The sequence below is a fragment of the Hemiscyllium ocellatum genome, chromosome 10 (assembly GCF_020745735.1).
Source record: "Hemiscyllium ocellatum isolate sHemOce1 chromosome 10, sHemOce1.pat.X.cur, whole genome shotgun sequence".
NCBI lineage: Eukaryota > Metazoa > Chordata > Chondrichthyes > Orectolobiformes > Hemiscylliidae > Hemiscyllium > Hemiscyllium ocellatum.
The window spans coordinates 20,860,406-20,880,247 of NC_083410.1; the positions used below are offsets into that span (position 1 = coordinate 20,860,406).

The window sequence follows — 19,842 nt, forward strand, 5'->3', positions numbered from 1 at the left end:
CACGCAGACACGGGGAGAATGTGCAAACTCCACACAGACAGTTGGCCGAGGCTGGAATGTAACCTGGGTCCCTGATGTTGTGAAGCAGCAGGGCTAAGCACTCAGCCACCATGCCACCCCTAGTGCAGAGCATTGCATACAATTACACTCCAAACGACTTTCACAAATTCACGGCTTCTTCACAAGCTCAATTGCTGAATCATGTTAACCTGAGCTCTGCTTCTAGAGTTGATCATGAAGCTCTCGCCACATGGGGGACAGAGAGATTGCAGTACCATACTAGTGGAGAGCAACATAATATGCCACCCCGTAAAGCAGGCCACCACACAGGAGGGGGGCCTGCTGCAACGCTAAGGTAGAAACGACTCATTTTGTGATGCACGATGCATAGGAATCTCTCCTGCACTGCACTCAACCCTAATCTGGCTGCTCTTTCTCTCCAACCAGCAGGCAATTTGCTTACAAACTCTGCCAACACAACATAAAAACAGGTGGCTCCCTGATCGGGAAGGCCTTAACCTATTTGACCAGCAGGTTGCTGATCTGATGATGCAAGTGAAGGCATGCTCCTCAGCAATGTGATTACGTAACCTCTGCAGCAGGTAGGATTTGAACCCAGGCCTCCAAGCTTGGAGGTAACGACACTACCACAGCACCACAAGAGTCCCCAGTGATATATATGAGGCTGCGCCTGCTTAATGAGGACATGCTGCAGGATCATAACAGGCTTCACCACTGGGTGTTCACCAAAGACAGGAGCAAGATTATAGATTCCTGTTTGTTGGGAATCCATTGGAATGGTTTTGTACAAAGGCAGAGTGAGCAAGTGCCTTCAGGGGTAAGAAAAGCAAAATAGTGCCAATGCTGAAAATCTGAAATAAAAACAGGAAGTGCTGCAGAAGCTTAGCAGGTCAGGCTGCATCCATGGAGACAGAAACAGAGTCATGTCAGATTGGAAGTTTATCTCTCCACTGACATTGCTAAACCTGCGCCGGCACTCTCAGCCTGTGTACATATACGTAGCCTCTGCAAATGCTGCTTATGCTGCAAAAATGACTGGCCACTCTGACCAAAGGATGAGATAGCAAAATGGAGAAAACATAAATGAGCCTCCATTTCAGACTCCTGATCCCAGCACTGACCCAAAGATGGTCTGGGCCATCTTTTGATGCATCGACATGGTGGTCTCCTGGACTGGCGTGGCAGTCTCCCGGCCTGGAGTGGCATCTCTCGGTGTGGCAGTATCCCAGCGTGGCATGGTGATCTCTCAGAGTAGCAGTCTCTCGGCCTGGTGCGGCAGTCTCCCGGCCTGGAGTGGCAGTCTCTCGGTGTGGCAGTCTCCCAGCGTGGCATGGTGATCTCTCAGAGTAGCAGTCTCTCAGCCTGGTGTGGCAGTCTCCCAACCTGGAGTGGCAGTCTCTCAGTGTGGCAGTCTCTTGTCCCAGTATAGCAGTCTTTTGGTGTGGCAGTCTCTTGGCCTAGCGAGTCAGTCTCTCGGCCCCATATGATGGTCTCTCGCCCTGGTGTGGCAGTCTCTGGTCTAACATGGCAGTCTCTCAGCCCTGTATGGTAGTCTCTCGGACTGGTGTGGTAGTCTCTTGGTATGGCAGTCTCTTGACTTGGCAGGGTGACCTCTCAGTGCAGCAGTCTCCCGGCCTGGAATGGCAGTCTCTCAGCCTGGCATGGCCTCAGTGTGGACTTCCAGTGATTCAACACCCAGCATGAACTACAGGTTCGGTGCTGGCATGGACTGAGTTGGAAGGACAATTATTCTCAACTTCTTATTTTTCTATTTTTCAAATTTATTTCCTAAGAACCTGTTTTGAAGAATCTGTACCTAGATGGTGCCATAAGTGGTCACTTGTAGACTTTTCACATACTCATTTGAGTACATATGACGATAAAGCACACTCAATTCCATTCAATTCAATTTTAAATCTCTCCTGATAAGTAGGACAGAGCAGGGTCACCTATCAACAACTACATTACGAGCATGATTGTTTGTTCAGGCCTGCTCCATCCTTCAATAATATCAAGACTGATTGGAATATTCCACATTTGCACTTACCCCTGTTGTACCTTCCATCCCCCTTGGACATCAAGAATCTATCTCTCTCTGCTTTAAAACATATTCAAACTCTGCTTCCACAGTCTTTTGAGGAAGAGTTCCAAAAGCTTAAGAATCCATGTGAGAAAAAGATTTAACCTTATCTCTGTTTCAGATAGAAGAACTCCTTATTTTGAAACAGTGACTCCTCGGTTAAAATGGCAATGTGGAAACATGACCCCCAATCTGTCTCTAACAGTGACTGAGCTGTGAGGAGAGCACAGGGTGAACATGTCCCTTGTCAGATACAGGTCATTCTGCTATAACACATGTTTTGCTCACGCGAATTCGCTGTAACATGATTAATGAATTGGGGACACTGTTTCTAAAGTGCAAACTTTGAAAACATGTGTTGGCTGTAACGTGCTAACATCGCCACATTTTAAGTGTTGTTTCTAAAGTATGATTTTTCTATCATGCAGGGTTTCAAAAAACCATCACATTAAAGAAGAACTGATTGAACATCCACACAGACACACCATGGCAAAAGGTAGTATTCTGAAGATCAAAAATCAAGATTTGAATCTTAGGTGACCGTTCAGGGTATGTCAATGTAATAATTAGCACTTTCAAATATGGAAATTCAGAAACATATAAAGTGGTATCTATCCCACAAAGATGTCAAATCTACACATTCAATTTTTTTTTGAAGATATTGGTCCACTTTAACCAGAATTTTGTTAAAAGTGGATCCAGTGTTGTGTCCCAAATAATTCCAGAGGGATTCCTCTCAGTGTCTGGGTAGAATGTTTCCAAGAGGTGTTGCATGATAGTGTAAAAAATGAGGTCTGCAGATGCTGGAGATCACAGCTGCAAATGTGTTGCTGGTCAAAGCACAGCAGGCCAGGCAGCATCTCAGGAATAGAGAATTCGACGTTTCGAGCATAAGCCCTTCAGGCTTATGCTCGAAACGTCGAATTCTCTATTCCTGAGATGCTGCCTGGCCTGCTGTGCTTTGACCAGCAACACATTTGCAGCTTGCATGATAGTGATCAGCTATTACCTTCAGTAGGCATGATTCCTCAGTGTCCTTATAAATACTCAGTGTCTATCTTTTCATTAGAAATTCCTGAATCAGTGGAAAGGTAAGATTATTCGCAATGAGGATTCAGACTAGCCCCAGAATATCATAATAAGTTGCTGCTGTGCTTGAGGATAGCTTCTTTTTGTCTCTCCTTTGTTTGTGCAGAGGAATTTCCCAATGATACAGTTAAATTAGAGCTGAACTATTCCTTTCTGAACTACCCGTGTCAAACAATCAAGGCCCCGACAAAGGTGCAAAGGAAGTTTGTTATTAATAAGTACGAACATGTGTTGACTCTCAAAACCTCAAAAATCCTTCGCCAGATGGAGGTTTAATTACTACTTATTGTAAAACAGGGCCAAAAATTAAGAGGAAACTGAAGCAGAGGAGAGGTCTATTCTTGTTGAAAAAGTAGTAATATTTGCTCAGATCTTTCTACAGGTCCAGTAGTATTGATGGTCAGTGCCACTCTTGCTAGCTCTTAGCTGTGGTTATTTTATACTGGGACCTGCTCCATGCTGACTACAAGGGAGTGGGTCCACACATTACTCAGACCAGTTGCTTCATCTCCACAGCAGAGTCACACTAACTGAATGACGCAAGTGGCCAATTCAGGCGATGGGGAGGGGGGGAGGGGGGGGGTTGGGTGGGGAAGAGCTGGTTTAATATAAAAGACATTAGGAGGTGCACTCCTCAGATCCCTTGCTCCCAAACATACTGGCCGATGTGAAAAATGACAAATGTTGCATTTATATAGTGCCTCAGACAACCACTGTCCATTTCAAGATGCTTTACAGCAAATGAAGGGCCTTTGAAGCATAACGTAGGAAACACAGGAGTCAATGCACTCAAGCAGCAATAACCTGATCATCTGTTTTTTGTGATGCTTGTTAAATGATAAATATTGGCCAGGACACCAGGAGTAAGTCCTTTGCTCTTCATTACCAGGGGAACCTTTAATGTCTATCCAAATGGACATTGGTTTAACATCTCTTATCTTAAATTGGCACCCCTTTATCCTGAGACAATGCCCTCTGATTCACGACTCTCCCATGAGGAGAAACAACCTCTCAGTACTTACCCCATCAAGCCCCTTAAGAATCCTATATGTAACAATAAGATTAACAGTCTTCTTGCATGGACAGTAACTCAAGTAAGCCTAACATCCTGAAAATCACAGACTTGCATTTGTGGGCGTCTTTTGGAGATATAAAGCCTGCTACGTATCTGACATTTCTGCCATTCAGATGTCCCAAGTAAGTTTCCAGATGGAATGGAAACAGCAGGAAATAATCTTGGACACGTTTTATGTCACCATGGGATTCAGAACAGAAGTTGCTTGATGAGTGGCTTTCAAGAATTTATTATATAACCAGAGAGCAACAAAGCTGCAAGTAGATGATACTAGCCGGGGGAAGAGTGGAATTCCTTCCATGCCCACACCAACGTCACATATTCGGCTTATGCTATATAGTTTCACAGAGGAGCTCAGAATATTTACCACAAAGGAAACTGCAGAAATTATTTGTGCAGTTGACGAACAAATCAGATGGCTAGAAATCCACATTCTCCTTTAAGTTCACCTAAGTTTTCCACAGTATTGTTACAGTAAAGAAAATAAATTCTGAATTCATCAAATCACACAACGCAGAGGTGTTGGCCCATGAATTCTAACAAAGCAGCATTCAGATTTGTAACATTAGCTCTGTTTCTCTCTCTGACCTGTCGAGTTTCTCCAACTCTTTCTGCTTATTTCTTCAATCTCTAACATCTGTAATATTCTGTTGATTAAAGGTGGCCATTTGGACTCTCAAGTGTCTTGAAAGAGATTCCCAGTTCATCCCATATCCTTGCCATTTCCCTATAGCTACATCACTCCTTATTTTCTCCTTATTCTCTGATACTTTTTCCCAAAAAGCTCAAATCCTGATCTTCAGCCTGTGTGCTCTAGTCACTGACCCTTCTTCCTGTTAATCCTTTTGCAAGCCTTCATCACTTCTGAAACTGGGCCTCCTATATAGCATTCATGCTGGTATTGGAGGGAAAGTAAGGACAAGCTGAAAGTCAGAGGTGCAATCCAGTCACATGACCAAGAAACAAAAAATGCTGTTGCCTAGACTGCTTCTATTACTAACAAGTTAAATAAAGACACAGCTATTTATGGTTGTCAAACATCAACAAGTTACCACATGTTGTTATGCATTTAGTATGGTTGTTAAGTAGTTACCGCTGATATGAACTTTAGAAGCAGTTGTGTTTACTCCTCTGATCAGGTTTAGATGGGAAGAGGTCTGATCAAATACAAGAGAGTTTTCATAACAGAGAAAGATTTAGCTAATGGTGAACTATCAACATCAGGGACAAGAGATTTTATGATCAAAAGGAAGTGAGACAAATCTCAAATTCTTTTAAATTGATGTGAGGCTTCAAAACAGGTTACATCTTGAAAGTAAAGTGAAGACGTCTCACTAGGGTAGGAGTGAATTACTGCAGAGGCTGGAATCTGAACTGAAAACAAAAACTGCAGGAGATCACAGAGAGGCAGGCAGCATCAACACAGAAAAAAACCCAACAATTTGAATCTAAATGACTCTTCCTCAGAGCTGAAGTGAAGTGTAGAGGGGGCAGCATTTATGCAATAGTTTGGGGTAGGGGGAGGGGAGGTGGGAGGGTAGTGGGTGTAGGGTGCTGGTTCCTATCACTCCCAACAATATGTTTGGGACCCCATTATCCTCACTAGTCATCCCACTAGTTTCCGCATTCAAAGGATCATTCTCAGCCAACTCTAGCAGAATGCCACCACCAAACACATCTTCTCCTCACTTGTCCTGTCTGGATTTGCAGGGATCGTTTCCTCCAAGACACCCCAGTCTGTTCCTCAATCACCAACACTACACCGCCTTCCCACAGCATCTTCCCACGTAACTGCAGAAGGTGCAACATCTGCCCCTTCACCTCCTTCCTGCTCACCATCCAAGGGCCTAAACAGCATTTCACCTGTACCTCTTCTAATCTTGCGTATTGTATTCGCTGCAATGGGGCCTACTGTACAATGGAGAAACCAAGCGCAGACTGGGAGACCACTTTACAGAATACCTCTGGTCTGTGTGCAAGCATGACCCTGACCTTTCCGTGCCTGGTCATTTTAACCCAGTGTCCGGCTAGCATGCCTGTCCTCGGTATGCTGCAGTGTTCCATTGAATCACCGCGCAAACTGGAGGAACGACATCTCATCTTCAAACTGGGCACTTTGCAGCCTTCTTGACTTAATATTGAGTTCAACACCTTCAAATTGTGAACTATTTCTTTCCTTTCTTTTAGCTTGTTATCATGTCATCCCCTCCCCCATCCCAGTTATTGTCCTTTCAAGTCTAGCAGGAGACATACCATTGTTCTGCCATTCTCACATTCCGATCACTTAATACAAATTACTAACATCTTTTCTCTGTCAGCACCCTACACTCATTACCCCTCTGAACACAGAGTCATTGAAAGGTACAGCATGGAAACAGACCCTTCAGTCCAACTCATCCATACCGACCAGATATCCCAACCCAATCTAGTCCCAACTGACAGCACTCGGCCCATACCCCTCCAAAGCTTCCTATTCATATACCCATCCAGATGCCTATTAAATGTACCAGCCTCCACCACATCCTCTGGCAGCTCATTCCATACACATCCAACACTCTGCATGAAAAAGTTGCCCCTTAGGTCTCTTTTATATCTTTCCACTCTCACCCTAAACCTATGACCTCTAGTTCTGGACTCCCCCACCCCAGGGAAAAGACTTTGTCTATTTATCCCTCCACACTTCCCTTCAGCTCTGATGAAGAGTCATCTAGACTCACAACATTAGCTCGCTGTCTCTCTCCATGGAAGCTATCTGACCTGCTGTGATCTCCAGCATTGAATGTTTTCAGTACAAGTATCACTAAGACACATATAATTCTTTATGATGCTAATTGTTCTGCTTACCTGTTTATTCCTCAGCTCATCCCTACTTTATCTTCTCCTACCTCTTGCCTCCCCACACCATTCCTAATATGGAAATCAGTGGGATGTTCCCAACACATTCCTAACACTGCTGGTGAAAGCAGTCTCTTTATGGACAACTGGGTTGTCTCCCAATCTTTTGTTCCCTTTACTACAGACAGGCCTTTGCACTACACAGGCCCCACTGTAGCGCCCCCCCCCCCCCCCCCCCCCCCACCCCGGTCCGCCCCACAACTTTGTGTGGAAGCTGGCTCTGTGAGCAAACACTAGCACAAATTAGCGTCCTACTGTCTCTGACCCAGCACGTCACTCCAGCAACCCACTAAGCCTTTGTACCAGCTATTCTATTCACCATATTAAAAACACAGCACTCATCACAAAACGCGACCCCCAGTTTACCCTCAGTCTAAATAGAAAATACTTAGCAAATATGAACCAGTGTACTCATCGACTCTCACTTCTACTGGAGTACAATTAACCCAGGTTAGTGCCTTTGCCTTTGAAATAGTTTACGATCAAAGCTTAGCATATAGTTTCAGAGATCAGTACCTACACTTCACACCGACAGTAATTCCCTTCAAGATAACCACCAGATTTTAGGATGTTTAGAGGGGTATGATAAGACACCATAAGTTAATCACTTTCCTTTTAACATGGCTGCCAACTAAAATAATGGTAACAATTACTTGTCTTAAATAGCCAGGCTCCCAAATAATTGTCCATTGCACTAGATAATGTTTAACCTAAAGACTTAACATGAATCATAGGGATATTGAATGGTACAGCACAGAAGGGGGCCACTCGACCTACCATACTTTTACTTGGTCTTTTGGAGTCCCACTCCCTTCAATTTTCATCATGGCTGTGTAAACATCTCCCCTTTAAGCATTCATCCAATTTCCTTTTGAATGCTATTACAGAATCTTCTTCCATCTTTTAATCATCGTAACTCACTGTGTAAAACACATTCTTACCCCCCTCCCCCCCCCCCTTTTTAATTGATTAATTTGTTGATTAATTTGTTGATTACTCTGAATTTGTGATGGTTACGTTTTTTTCCTTTCCACAGGAAGGAGGTGGATAAGCAGCTCTCAGGCTGATCTGAAGAGGCAGCTTCAGCTGAACGGAACGGACATCCACTGGATCACATGCAATGTTCCTCCATTTAAAACCTGGAAAGACTGAAGCCATTGTCCCTCCTTGCTAGCTAACCAATTCCATCTGTCTCCCAGGCAACAACCTAACATTTAGACGGTCTCTTCACAACAATGATGTTACATTCGATTCCAAGTTGAGCTCCCAAACTCATTTCCATTTTATCACTGTGACTGTCCATTCCCACCTCTACAACACTACCCAACATCCACCCCATCACAGCTTACCTACTGTTGAAATCCTCAAGCAGACCTCTGTTATCTCTAGAATGGATTATCCCAATGTACTTCTGGTTTGTGTCCCATATTCCACCCTCTGTAAATGTCAGGTCATCTCAAGCTACAGTGTCCTTGTCTTAACTCACAGCAAGTCCCATTTCCCTGTCACCCTGTGCTTCATGGCCTACACTGACTCCTGATCAAATAATGCCTTGCCTTTCCAATTCCAATCTTGTTTCTACATTCCTCCATGGCTTCGCCTCTCCCTAATTCTGTAATTCCCTCCACTCCCAAAACGTCTGAGACGTTTGAACTCCTCTAATTCTGGGATCTTGTGCATTTCTGATTAGAATTGCTCCAGCATTGGTGACCATGTCTTCAGTTGCCTAGGGCTCAATTTCTGGGGCTCCCTCCCACATATCTCCACCTCTCTACCTCTCTTTCCTGTTGTAAGACATTCCTTAAAATATCTCTCTTTGATAATTATTTGACCCAGTATACCACGTGGCTTGAAGACACGCTTTATAATGTTCCTGGGAGGTGCCTCAAGACATTTCAGAATGTTAAAGGCACTATATAAACACAAGGTGTTGTTGTATATTACAGAACATAGGGAGCACAGGCATGAGTGGGCACCTATGATAGCTTGCTCCACAGACAGTATTTTCTGGCGGGTAACAAATATATCTTCCTTTGTCAGACATAAAGGAAAAAGAGAGGGAGATTAAAAGTGTATTAAAGTGAAAGTACTCCCCAGAGTTAATTTGATCCTAAGATAATAGAAACTAAACAGCAGTGCGATCAGATTTCATTCACTATTTCATTTAGAGAAGGTACTTTCTTGCTTTGCCAAGTTGAAAAAGCAATGTCACCAAAACATGTGTTAAGAGACACTATAATAAGTGAACTTTGCAATTTTAATTCTCAAACTAATTTTCTCTGTTTATTTCTATCAGTTGTCCACCTCTAGCTGAGGTGTATGTTTTGCTCTATTTCATTGGAAAGTGTTCAAATGGCAATTTTTGGAAAGTGTCAGTAATTCAGTTAATTGTATTTTTAAACAAAGTTATGCCAATCTCCGATTTTTTTAGATCGTCCACCCAGAATAGACAACAGGCCCACACAATGCTAATGGAAGAAGAACAATGATACAAAAGCACTTTCTGAAACAAAAATCTTCCAGACAGGAGATGCCAATGGACAAATCAAATATTAATGCATGTGACCCATTTGAAACCCAGCCTTTTGTTTTTGAATGAGAAATTGAAATATAAATTCCATCTGTCATTAGTGGAATCAGTTACTCCTACATGTGTATCATTTCAAGCTTTCCCCTCCAAGTCTCCTCATTATAGTGTACTTTCCAGCCTTATTTGGATGTTAACCTTTCAAAGCCATTTACATTGGCTGAAGCAATGAGTCAGTCAGTACAGGGTAGGTGGAGTTTCAGATTTATATTTCACTGGGATAATGTAACTACATGTTTTATGAATGACATCACCCTAATCTCAGTGTGCAGGTTTAGATCTCCTGACAATGAGTAAAATAGCCAGCTCTTCGTGGTGTTGGCTGAGGGATAGATGTTAGGCCTGTGCACTGGTGATAACTGCTGTGATCTTCTTCAAACAGCGTCCTCGTGAATGGATCTCAGATCCATATCGTTACGGAAAGGTGCCATTTCCAGCCCTGCAGCACTCCGCTGAAGTTTCAGACTTTATTTTTGCGTTGCAAGGGCTGGAATGGGATTTAAACATCCAACCTTCTACCTCAGAGATATGATTCCAACTGAGGCACAGCTGTCACAATCACCACCCAGGTTTAACTTAACATCAATGAAATAGGTGGTATTTTGGATGCAATATCTGGCTCACTGGATCCTAGTGCAAACTGCGGTGTTAGAAATGAGTGCACTTTAAATAACAAGCTTTAAATCCAAAGGGCAGCTCATTTATTACTGAATGTCTCAGGGAGATTGGGATGTCACGATTGTTATTAGTCTTGGCCATGAGTACACTGATATTCTGAAAGACAAATAGAGGCATTGTCCACAACTTTTCAAGCCTGACTTAAGGAATATTGCATTCTCTAGCTGTATTCATTTTACCTGCAGGTCACTTGGACATAGTAAATTAAACCTCTTTATATTAAGTAAATTTATTGCTTTGGAGAATGTTCACCTTTTTCCTCTGTGACTGACAATATAGTCACAAAGTAATCACCTCATCAAAAGAATGTAATGGAGTCGTCACTGTTTCTTCCAGCCCAGAAATACTAAGAATGCCATCTAGTGGTAACTTAATTCAAGGTCCCGCTTTGGACCCAACACCATGGCAAGCATAAATGAATATATTACAAAATAAAGACCATCTATCATTTACCTATCTGCTACTTATAAAACAATTGTCCCCAACTTGAAGATTGTGTATTCCCTTAAATTTCAGCCATAAACACAATAGTGTTTTGAAAAAGTACAGCTGGCTGACAATTAAATCTTCTGATTTTTATCCTGTAAAGTCAACCAGTTGTTACGCTGCAATAGAAATGTGGTTTACTAATTAGGAATAAAAACACCTTTTATATTCAGAGACTTGCCATGACAACAGCAGTGCACAGAAATGCATGAGAACCCCACAGGGAGATCTAGAGGGGGAGGGAAGGTGAAGTTGGTCTGCACAAAATGGGTGATAGTGAACTGGCAGCATGTTTCTCCACTAAAACTGGGCAGGGTGTAAAAACAGGCTGCTAACACCTGAAACCCATGTCACCTGTAGTGCTCTCGGTCACAGTGCAACAAGGTGAGATCTTGATCACACGTGGTGTTGGTGAAGCTGAAAAGTGCCTGATAAAGGGGGCCAAAAAGACAACACGCTCATTTCACCGGGGAGAAGATGGAGGCCCAAGTGTAGGCCTTCATGCAAAGTCAAGCCCCACTGGGATAAATCCAGGGGCACTGACCTTCTTACAGCGCCTAATGAGCTGAGCATGGGAAATATGTCTGGCTCAGTGTTGGGAGACAGTCCACAAGTTTACTTGGGAGTTGAGAGGGTTAAGGCCACAAAATGTGTCAGCGCAGGCCAGTAGCAGCTCAAATGAAGACAGGAAGGGCACTCCTGGCTCCACAGTAAGTCAAACAAAACTTACCCTCCATCCACCAGTCTCTTTAACAATCACTGTTGAGACCATTAAAGAACATGAGAGACTAGTTACAGCTTGAGCAGTGCAAGCTCTAACTAGTTTAAGTGAATTTCCGGGAAATAAGGGCAGGACTCTCATTTCAGCACTGAAATGAGGCCCATTCTTATTGAGGTGGCCTGTGCAAATTAGGTGTGAGGCAAACCCACTCTTAAATCTTTCAGCGTTGCACCAATTTTCTGTACATAAAATAGCACAGTAATGGTGAACTTTGGCCCCAGCAGACATCACTAAGTAAGGGAGTCAATAAAGAATTTTTTACCTTCACTGATCTGGCATAATAGATTAAAGGAATATTGTTGCCACCTAAGCAATTTATGGTGATCTTAATTTGAGGAATTTAATCATTTTACCTGCTAGCTAAGCCTTCATGTTGGATATACTTTAATTTGAAGCCATTGTAGTTGCTGGGAAAATTATTGCTAAGGTAAACAAGGAGTGAATCAAAGATTGGCAGAGACACTGTCAGAGGGATAGTGACATAGAGACACACACACAGAGAATGTAACAGAAGAAACAAAAGATTTGAGTCAGAGAGGGACAGAGAGAAACTAACACAGGCTGTGATAGAGACAGACAAAGAGACAGAGAAGCAGATTGACTGAGAAAGAAATATATTGAAGCATGGAGGTATATTGAGAGGGACAAAGAAAGTCAGAGAGAGAGGAAACACCCATTTATATAACCTCTTTCATGTTACTTAGAGCCTCACATACAATAAAATCATTGAAATGTTATGCATGTTGTTATTTTACTGCTGCGTCTTCTAATTCTCTTCGTTCAGTCTTCATCTTTAACACAATATTCATATGCCGAGTCATTATCGATGATAATTTGAACTGTGTGTATAATAACAGGTTAATCTTACAGAGGTCAGCTCCTGCCAAGGACTCTCATCCACATTGAGGCATTGTGAGCTCATCCCCCACAATGCTTCATCCATCAGAGTTGATGGGTAGAAATGTCATTGGGGCTGACCCCACGATTTCCTGAGAGATGCCCGCTCACCTCAGAAGTGAATCATCAATTCAACCCTTTGCTCCATTAGTGAAGGGTTTGGGAGTCATAGTACACAGTAGAACCATCAGGACTGAAATCCCGATCAATAAAAATATTTCAAAATAAGCTATAGATTGTTACTGGATAGCTACATATAAAAGGCTGGGAGTTGCAGGGACACACACCAATGTTACAATTCACTCAATATTACTCCAGAGAGTCCCAGCATTGTATCTGACCTCATCATTCAGCAATCATTCCCCTTCCCCCAGTTTAATAAATCAGCCAGTGTCAATGTCCCCCTTTAGAACCTGGGTGGCTGGTAATGACCAACATGACACATGGGCGTTTCATTAAAATGAAAGCAGCACCCAAGTGATCTCCACAGGATTACAGAAAAGGGGAATGGATGTGTAGAAGTGATTTCCATCACAGCAGTTTAAAAGATTCAGAAAACTTTCACTGCTGCACTCTCGAGCTCAGGATGTGATGGTGGAGGCGTCATTGATGAACTCACAGATCCCGTGCATCAGCCCTTCTGAATGCTTTTGGTTCACTTGTCGTTCCATTGATGAATGGGAAGAGCTATTTCCCATGTGGGAGAGAGAGAGAGCCCATTGCAGCTACAGTTCCAGCCGGCCCTCACCTGGAAACATGCCTCTTCTTCAGGAAACACATGATTCAGAGGCAGAGGCAAGCTCCCAGCTGCCCCTCTCCAGCCCACTGCGTTTCAGTTTTCAATAGCGGTTTTACAGCATTGTACTTGCATGGTAAATTAATTCCGCATGCAGATTCCTACCACTTTTGATGGCCTGGCCGTTTGCTGAGTGAACATGACCTCTCTGTCCCTCTTGGAACTCCAACCTGAAACTCACTCCCTTTGCCATTTCACGGACTAACATCTGGCTCAGAGTACAGCAACAGTGATACAGAGGCCAGGTGTGGTACAAGATGGTAAGGAGGGGCACTTTGGAGCTTGAGCCTATCATTTTTGTTCAGATGGTGACACAGGGTGGCTTAATGCCCCTTCAGTGGTCAGTTTGTTGGCTGCAGCATGGGAATGGGGTACTTAATCAGGAGTGAACTTTGTTAGACATTTTCATGTTTGTACTGATAAGGTACATTACAGAAAGCCTTCCCACTCCGCCACCACCAGAGACCCCTAATGCCCCCTTCAGGATCCCACTGTGCCACTGCTGGAATTTATCAAGGAGTGAGCAGCAGCTTTGTCAAACAGGGAACATGACAAGCAACCGCTGTGGGGAGCATAAGGCTCCCTGGAGAAGGTTCCATTGTTTAAAAGGACTCAGTGCTGGAACAATAGACCTGGCATTGGGACAAAGGGACGGCCCGTTGTGAGCTTCATTCCCTGCCCATGCTGCTCACCTCATATACACACACACAGACATACTCCATATAGACCACAAACACACAAACACACACTTACACACACAGAAACAGACACATACACACAGACACACACAAACAGACATATACACGTACACACGCGGACACACTGACATAGCACTCACACACAGACACACACAAACAGAGACATACACATCAACATACACGGACACTCAGGCATACCACTCTCATCCACAGACACACACAAACACATGTTTGGTGGCTTTACTCGAGAGGTGCCACACTAGTCCCTCATTGACTCTCCAGCCAACAATGAGTTCCCCTTTGCTTCCAGTATGTACTAGTTTGGGAGTTGGGGTTAGATACCATGACGACAACGTTTCATTTATGTAACAATTCAGGACAATAAAACTTCAAAGCCATTTTTTAACAATTTTACCAAACACCACTTGGATAGACAATATGGTGTCACAAGAGCAAACACTTGGTTAAAGAGAGACATGAGGGAGACAATTAGGAAGGGAATTCCAGAATGTAAGCCCCAGGTATCAACAGTGCAGCAGTGAAATTCGGGATTGCTCATGTGGCTAGAATTAGAAAGGTCCAGGTATCTCAGAGGGTTACAGTTGTCAGAAGGTTACACAGATAACGAGGGGTAAGGCCATTGAGATAATGAAGACTAAAATAGGGATTTCAAACCGTACTTGAAGCCAAAGTTAGTTAGCCAACACAAAAATGATGAGTGAATGGAATTTGATATAAATTAAGATGTGGGTAGATATGGCTATAATAATAATGTGGCCACAGATTAGAAGCTAGGAACTCTGAGGAGATTAATTCAAAACTTCACTCTCCAATGCCTGGCCACCATCTACCAGAGACAAGTCATGAGTGTGATGAAATATTTCCACTTTCCTGGATGAGTGCAGTTTTTAGCAATGCTCAACATAGCAGCCTGCTGGTTTGGCAACCCATCCATTAATTTCAGCATTCACTCCCTTCAGCACCAACTCACAGCAGTAATGTGTATTTCATTGACAAATTGCACTGCAGCTACTCACAAAGTCTCTTTGGACAGCACCTTCCAAACTCACAATCACTCCCAACTAGAAGGACCAGGGCAACAGATAAATGGGAAATACCACTCTCTGCAAGTTCCCTTCCAAGCCATGCACCTTCCTGACTGGGGACTACATTGCCGTTCCTTCACTGCTGATAGGTCCAAATCCCGGTACTCCTTCCCTACCAGTGCTATGAGTGTCCCTAGTTCTCAAGGACTGTAACAGTTCAAGAGGGCAGCTCACCACAATCTTCAGAAAAAGCCATTCGGGGCATGCCCAGCCAGCGAAGCTCACATCCTGAGAAATTTATGCAGGAAGAACAATGGGAGGCTGGCCAGGAGTGTGTCGGAATAGTCAGGTCGAGCGATAGCAATGAAATTATCAACAGTGTTTTGGGGTTCCAGCAGCAGATGAGCTGAGGCAGGTGAGAGGATAGCAAGGAGATAATTGACTGGTACAAATCAATGGTGAGGTGACATGGGATTATGGTCCGACGTGACAGCTCAAAGGGTGATTTGGTGCCAATGCTGCTATTGTCTGGTGAATCTTCAGATTTAAGATCTCTGAACAAAGCTCAACTTGCCAACACAAGAAAGAGTTTTTGTCATGCAATACAAATCACTTACGCTTGGTGCATCTTTGAGAGCCAGGAGCTTGGGCCCATCCATGACAGCACTGACCGCCACAAACATTAACTCTGCAAATCATAACATGACACATTTACTGGAGAGAAAAGGAAGATGTAGACTAATAAAATACTTATCTGACAGTAAACTATCCATCAAACTATCCCATAAAAAAAATTAGTGTCTGTTCAAACCCTGCAGGCAACAGCTGAAGTTAACAAAAGAAGAAAATGAGAAACAGTTTCAGTTTTTAAAACAAACCCACTTATGAACATTTGTTTTAAAATTTCCTACGGTTTTATTAAAGTATTGACAGGAAACTGTTTCTGTGTTTTAAGGGAGCGGGGGAAGTCATTCATCAATAGTGACACAGGAGTTCAGTGCTGACTCTGCTTAGCTACAGTCGATCAGTTGAAGCGAGAGTTGACCCAAGATTGGCAAGCAGTAACTTCCCCGTGTTATAAACGCAAGCCCAAGGTCTCTCTCCAGTAAACAACTTGCCAAGCCTCCTTTGACAGCACCTTCCAAACTTGCAGCCTCCCCACCCCCTTGAAGGACAAGGACAGTGAAACATGGGAACACCTGCAAATTCCCCTTCAAGCCACAGTCCGACATGGAAATATATCGCTAGCCCTTCACTGTATCAAAACCTGCATCACAGCTTGGAAACTGATGTAGGGTGCGCCTACATCACAAGGACTACAACAGTTCGGGAAGGCAGCTCACCACCGCCTTCTGGAAGGGCAGTTAAGAATGGCCAGTGACTGCTGGCCCAGTCGACATCCTGCGATGGAATAAAATAAATTTCCAGGGTCAAGATTCTTAACAGTAATATACAACCTGTCAAAAGCTTCCACCCAGCCACAAAGGAAATATTGCCCAGAATAACAATGGGCCCCCTTCGTGGAATGAAGGTGCCTCCTCTCTCTTTACAAAGAGATCATGTTCTGAGGATTTGTACGCAAACATTAGTGATGGTTTGGTACCCATGAGGAAATGCTTCCTACGCATGGCAGACTGCACCACAGTCACCTGAATCCCCCGCTGTGTGCAGAGAGCTGTGGACAAGGATTCAAGTTGGAATCACTTTTTTTTACAGGAAGAAAGTAATTAGGGAGTTTTTGAAACTTCACTGCTGGCAGGAGTTTGTCTGCATTGCAACACATCACTGTTCTCAAGGGAATTTTGTTCTTGGGTTAAAGTTTCATTGTAGGTAGCTTCGTGTTCCCCAACATATTGTAAATAATCAAGACAATCGTAGGTTATATTGTAAAAAAAAGTGTTTGGTATTATAATGGGTATAAACTCATTCTATTTATCTTAAAGGGGTATAAAATAAAATATTAGGAGGTGTCAAACCGGAATATTTCTTTAGTGATGTTATGTGGCTGAGGGTTTAAGTGATGTCCAGAAATGCTCTAGAAGGTCATGGGAAGGGATACAGCCAGCAATGATCTGGCGCAAAGTTCAAGGGAGTTTTCCTTACCCGTTAAGCTGTTGTTTTTGGTAGTGCACAGGGTGTCTAATGGACTGCTGCTGGTAGTACTGGTGTGGATGGAACTGAGCGATGTGCTGCTGCTGCTGCTGTTGCTGGACGTGCTGGCTCGCCTGGCCCATCCGCCGGGTCCTGACCTGGGGCGAGCTCCTCCTGTAAGTGGTTTTCACCTCCAGCACCGGTGCCGAGCCCTGCGCCCTGACTGTGTAGGAGGAGGGAGCACGGTGCCTGGTACCGAAAGCAAAGACACTGCCCCGGCCGTGAGACTTGCCCGAGTGAAGCACGTAAGTGATCCTCCTGAGATTCCTCTTCTCAGGGCACACTTGGTGCGGCTGCAAGACGGAGAGTAGCCACACCAAAACGCTGTACCTCACCCACTCCATGTTGATACAAACTTGTTCGTTAAGAGGACTCCACTCCAGTCAAAACGTATTCCTCTGCAGTGCCTTTTAACAGTGAACTGGCCCCTTCTCTCGGTGGATTTCTAAAGGCGGCTTGTTATATATATAAATATCTATTATCTTTATATATAGAACAAAAAAAAACACGCTGGTTGCCAGATGTCTCCAACAACAGATAACTTTACAAATTAAGAAAAATATAGCTGAAGGGAAACAGTCAGCACAAATAAATAAGAGAGACACATTCACTCACTCACACACACACACACTGGAGCAGATGTTAGATGGTATCGCGATGGTTGTAAAATATATTAGTTTGAACAGATTGAAAGTCTTTAAAAAGTTTTTTTTTGGAGGGGGAGGGGAGGGAGTTTCGAGTCACAGTCCTACCATCCAATCTCAAGCAGACATGACGTCAGGCTCAAAGAAGATCTGGAGTTAGAACTGCCCTTTTCCACAGAATCAGGAGAAACACGTACAGACACACACACACACAGTTACTCACATACAGACGCGCACACAGAGCTACTCTCTCTCACACACACAGCCACTCACACACACAGCCACACACATACAGATACATACACATAGCCACTCACATACAGTCACACACACACCCACTCGCATACACACACAACCACTCACATACAGATACACACACAACATAGCCACTCATACATAGATATACACACACAGCCACTTACGCACAGACACACACACATAGCCACTCACACATAGATACACACAGCCACTCGCATTCATAAACACACATACGGCCACTCACACACAGACACACACACACAGCCACTCACATACAGTCACACACACAGCCACTCACATACAGTCACACACAGCCACACACATACAGTCACACACACACCCACTCGCATACACACACAACCACTCACATACAGATACACACACACAGCCACTCACACATAGATGTACACACACAGCCACACACACAGACATACACAAATAGCCACTCACATATAGATACACACAGCCACTCACAGACACACACACAACCACTCACATACAGATACAACACACACAGCCACTTACGTATAGATACACACAGCCACTTACATACAGACACACACACAGCCACTCGCAAACAGACGCACAGCCAATCACACACAGACACACACAGCCTCTCCTGTACACACACACTGCCACACTCACACACAGCCACTCACGCACACACACACAGCCACTCACATACAGACACACACAGCCACACACATAGAGACACACACACAGAGACATATAAACACACATGTAGAGATGCACACAGACACGCACATGCAGAGACACACACATACAGAGACACACAGACACGCATGCATATACAGAGACACTCATACGCAGAGATGCACATACATAGAAACACACAGACACACACATGGCGACACATATAGACTCATTTATAAATGTGTGAAAACATAGAGGTAGACACATTGAGGCACATGCATAGAGAGACAATACAGATACACAGATATAGACACAAACATGTAGACACACACAGAGACAGACTCATATATAGACACAAAAATGCACACATTGATATGTACACAATACACAAAACCCACATTACAGACACATATACACACATAAACATGAAGATTGGACACACATCTACACATACAAATAGTGTGAACACAAACACACAAATACAGAAATATAGACAAACAAACATTCACAGATACAAAGACAGGCACACAAACATATAAATACATATCATACACTAAGACACACAGAGACAAATACACACATGCAAGTACACAAACACACAGACACTATATAAACATGAAGACACATTTACAAATGCATACACATAGATAAATACATGCAGACACATACAAACACACAGAAACGTGTAAGTACAGATAAATACAATACAAGCACAAACATAGACACACACATGAACACACAAACATACAAAAACTTACAAATGTGTACACATTTAGACAATACATACACATATAAGTATATATTGATAGGCAAATACACATGCACAGACACACACGTACAGACATAGACAACACATACTTACACAAACAACATATACACGCATGCAAATACACACATATATACAAACAGGTACACACATCGACACATATGGAAACGTACACACACATAGACAAGTACGGGGGACCATGATTTACGAACGTCCAACTTATGAATGTTCGTACTTAGA

The 19,842-nt window shown here is 43.4% G+C and overlaps 1 protein-coding gene across 5 annotated transcripts in view; it reads right to left on the reverse strand.

Moving 5' to 3' along the window:
• The window catches only part of ltbp1 (latent transforming growth factor beta binding protein 1), a 371,964-nt gene extending 354,054 nt beyond the window's left edge, over positions 1-17,910 (reverse strand). For 3 of the 5 annotated variants that reach the window (XM_060831326.1, XM_060831323.1, XM_060831325.1), the window contains exons 1-2: positions 17,233-17,909; positions 15,747-15,817 (exon numbers count right to left, since the gene is read on the reverse strand). In XM_060831326.1, the coding sequence (XP_060687309.1) occupies positions 15,747-15,817; positions 17,233-17,624 (463 nt within the window). In that variant the 5' untranslated portion in view covers positions 17,625-17,909. Of the gene's footprint in view, positions 1-15,746; positions 15,818-17,232 lie in introns of all 5 variants that reach the window. The other 2 variants (XM_060831324.1, XM_060831322.1) reach the window with 1 other exon arrangement.
• Between the last annotated feature and the right edge of the window lie 1,932 nt (positions 17,911-19,842).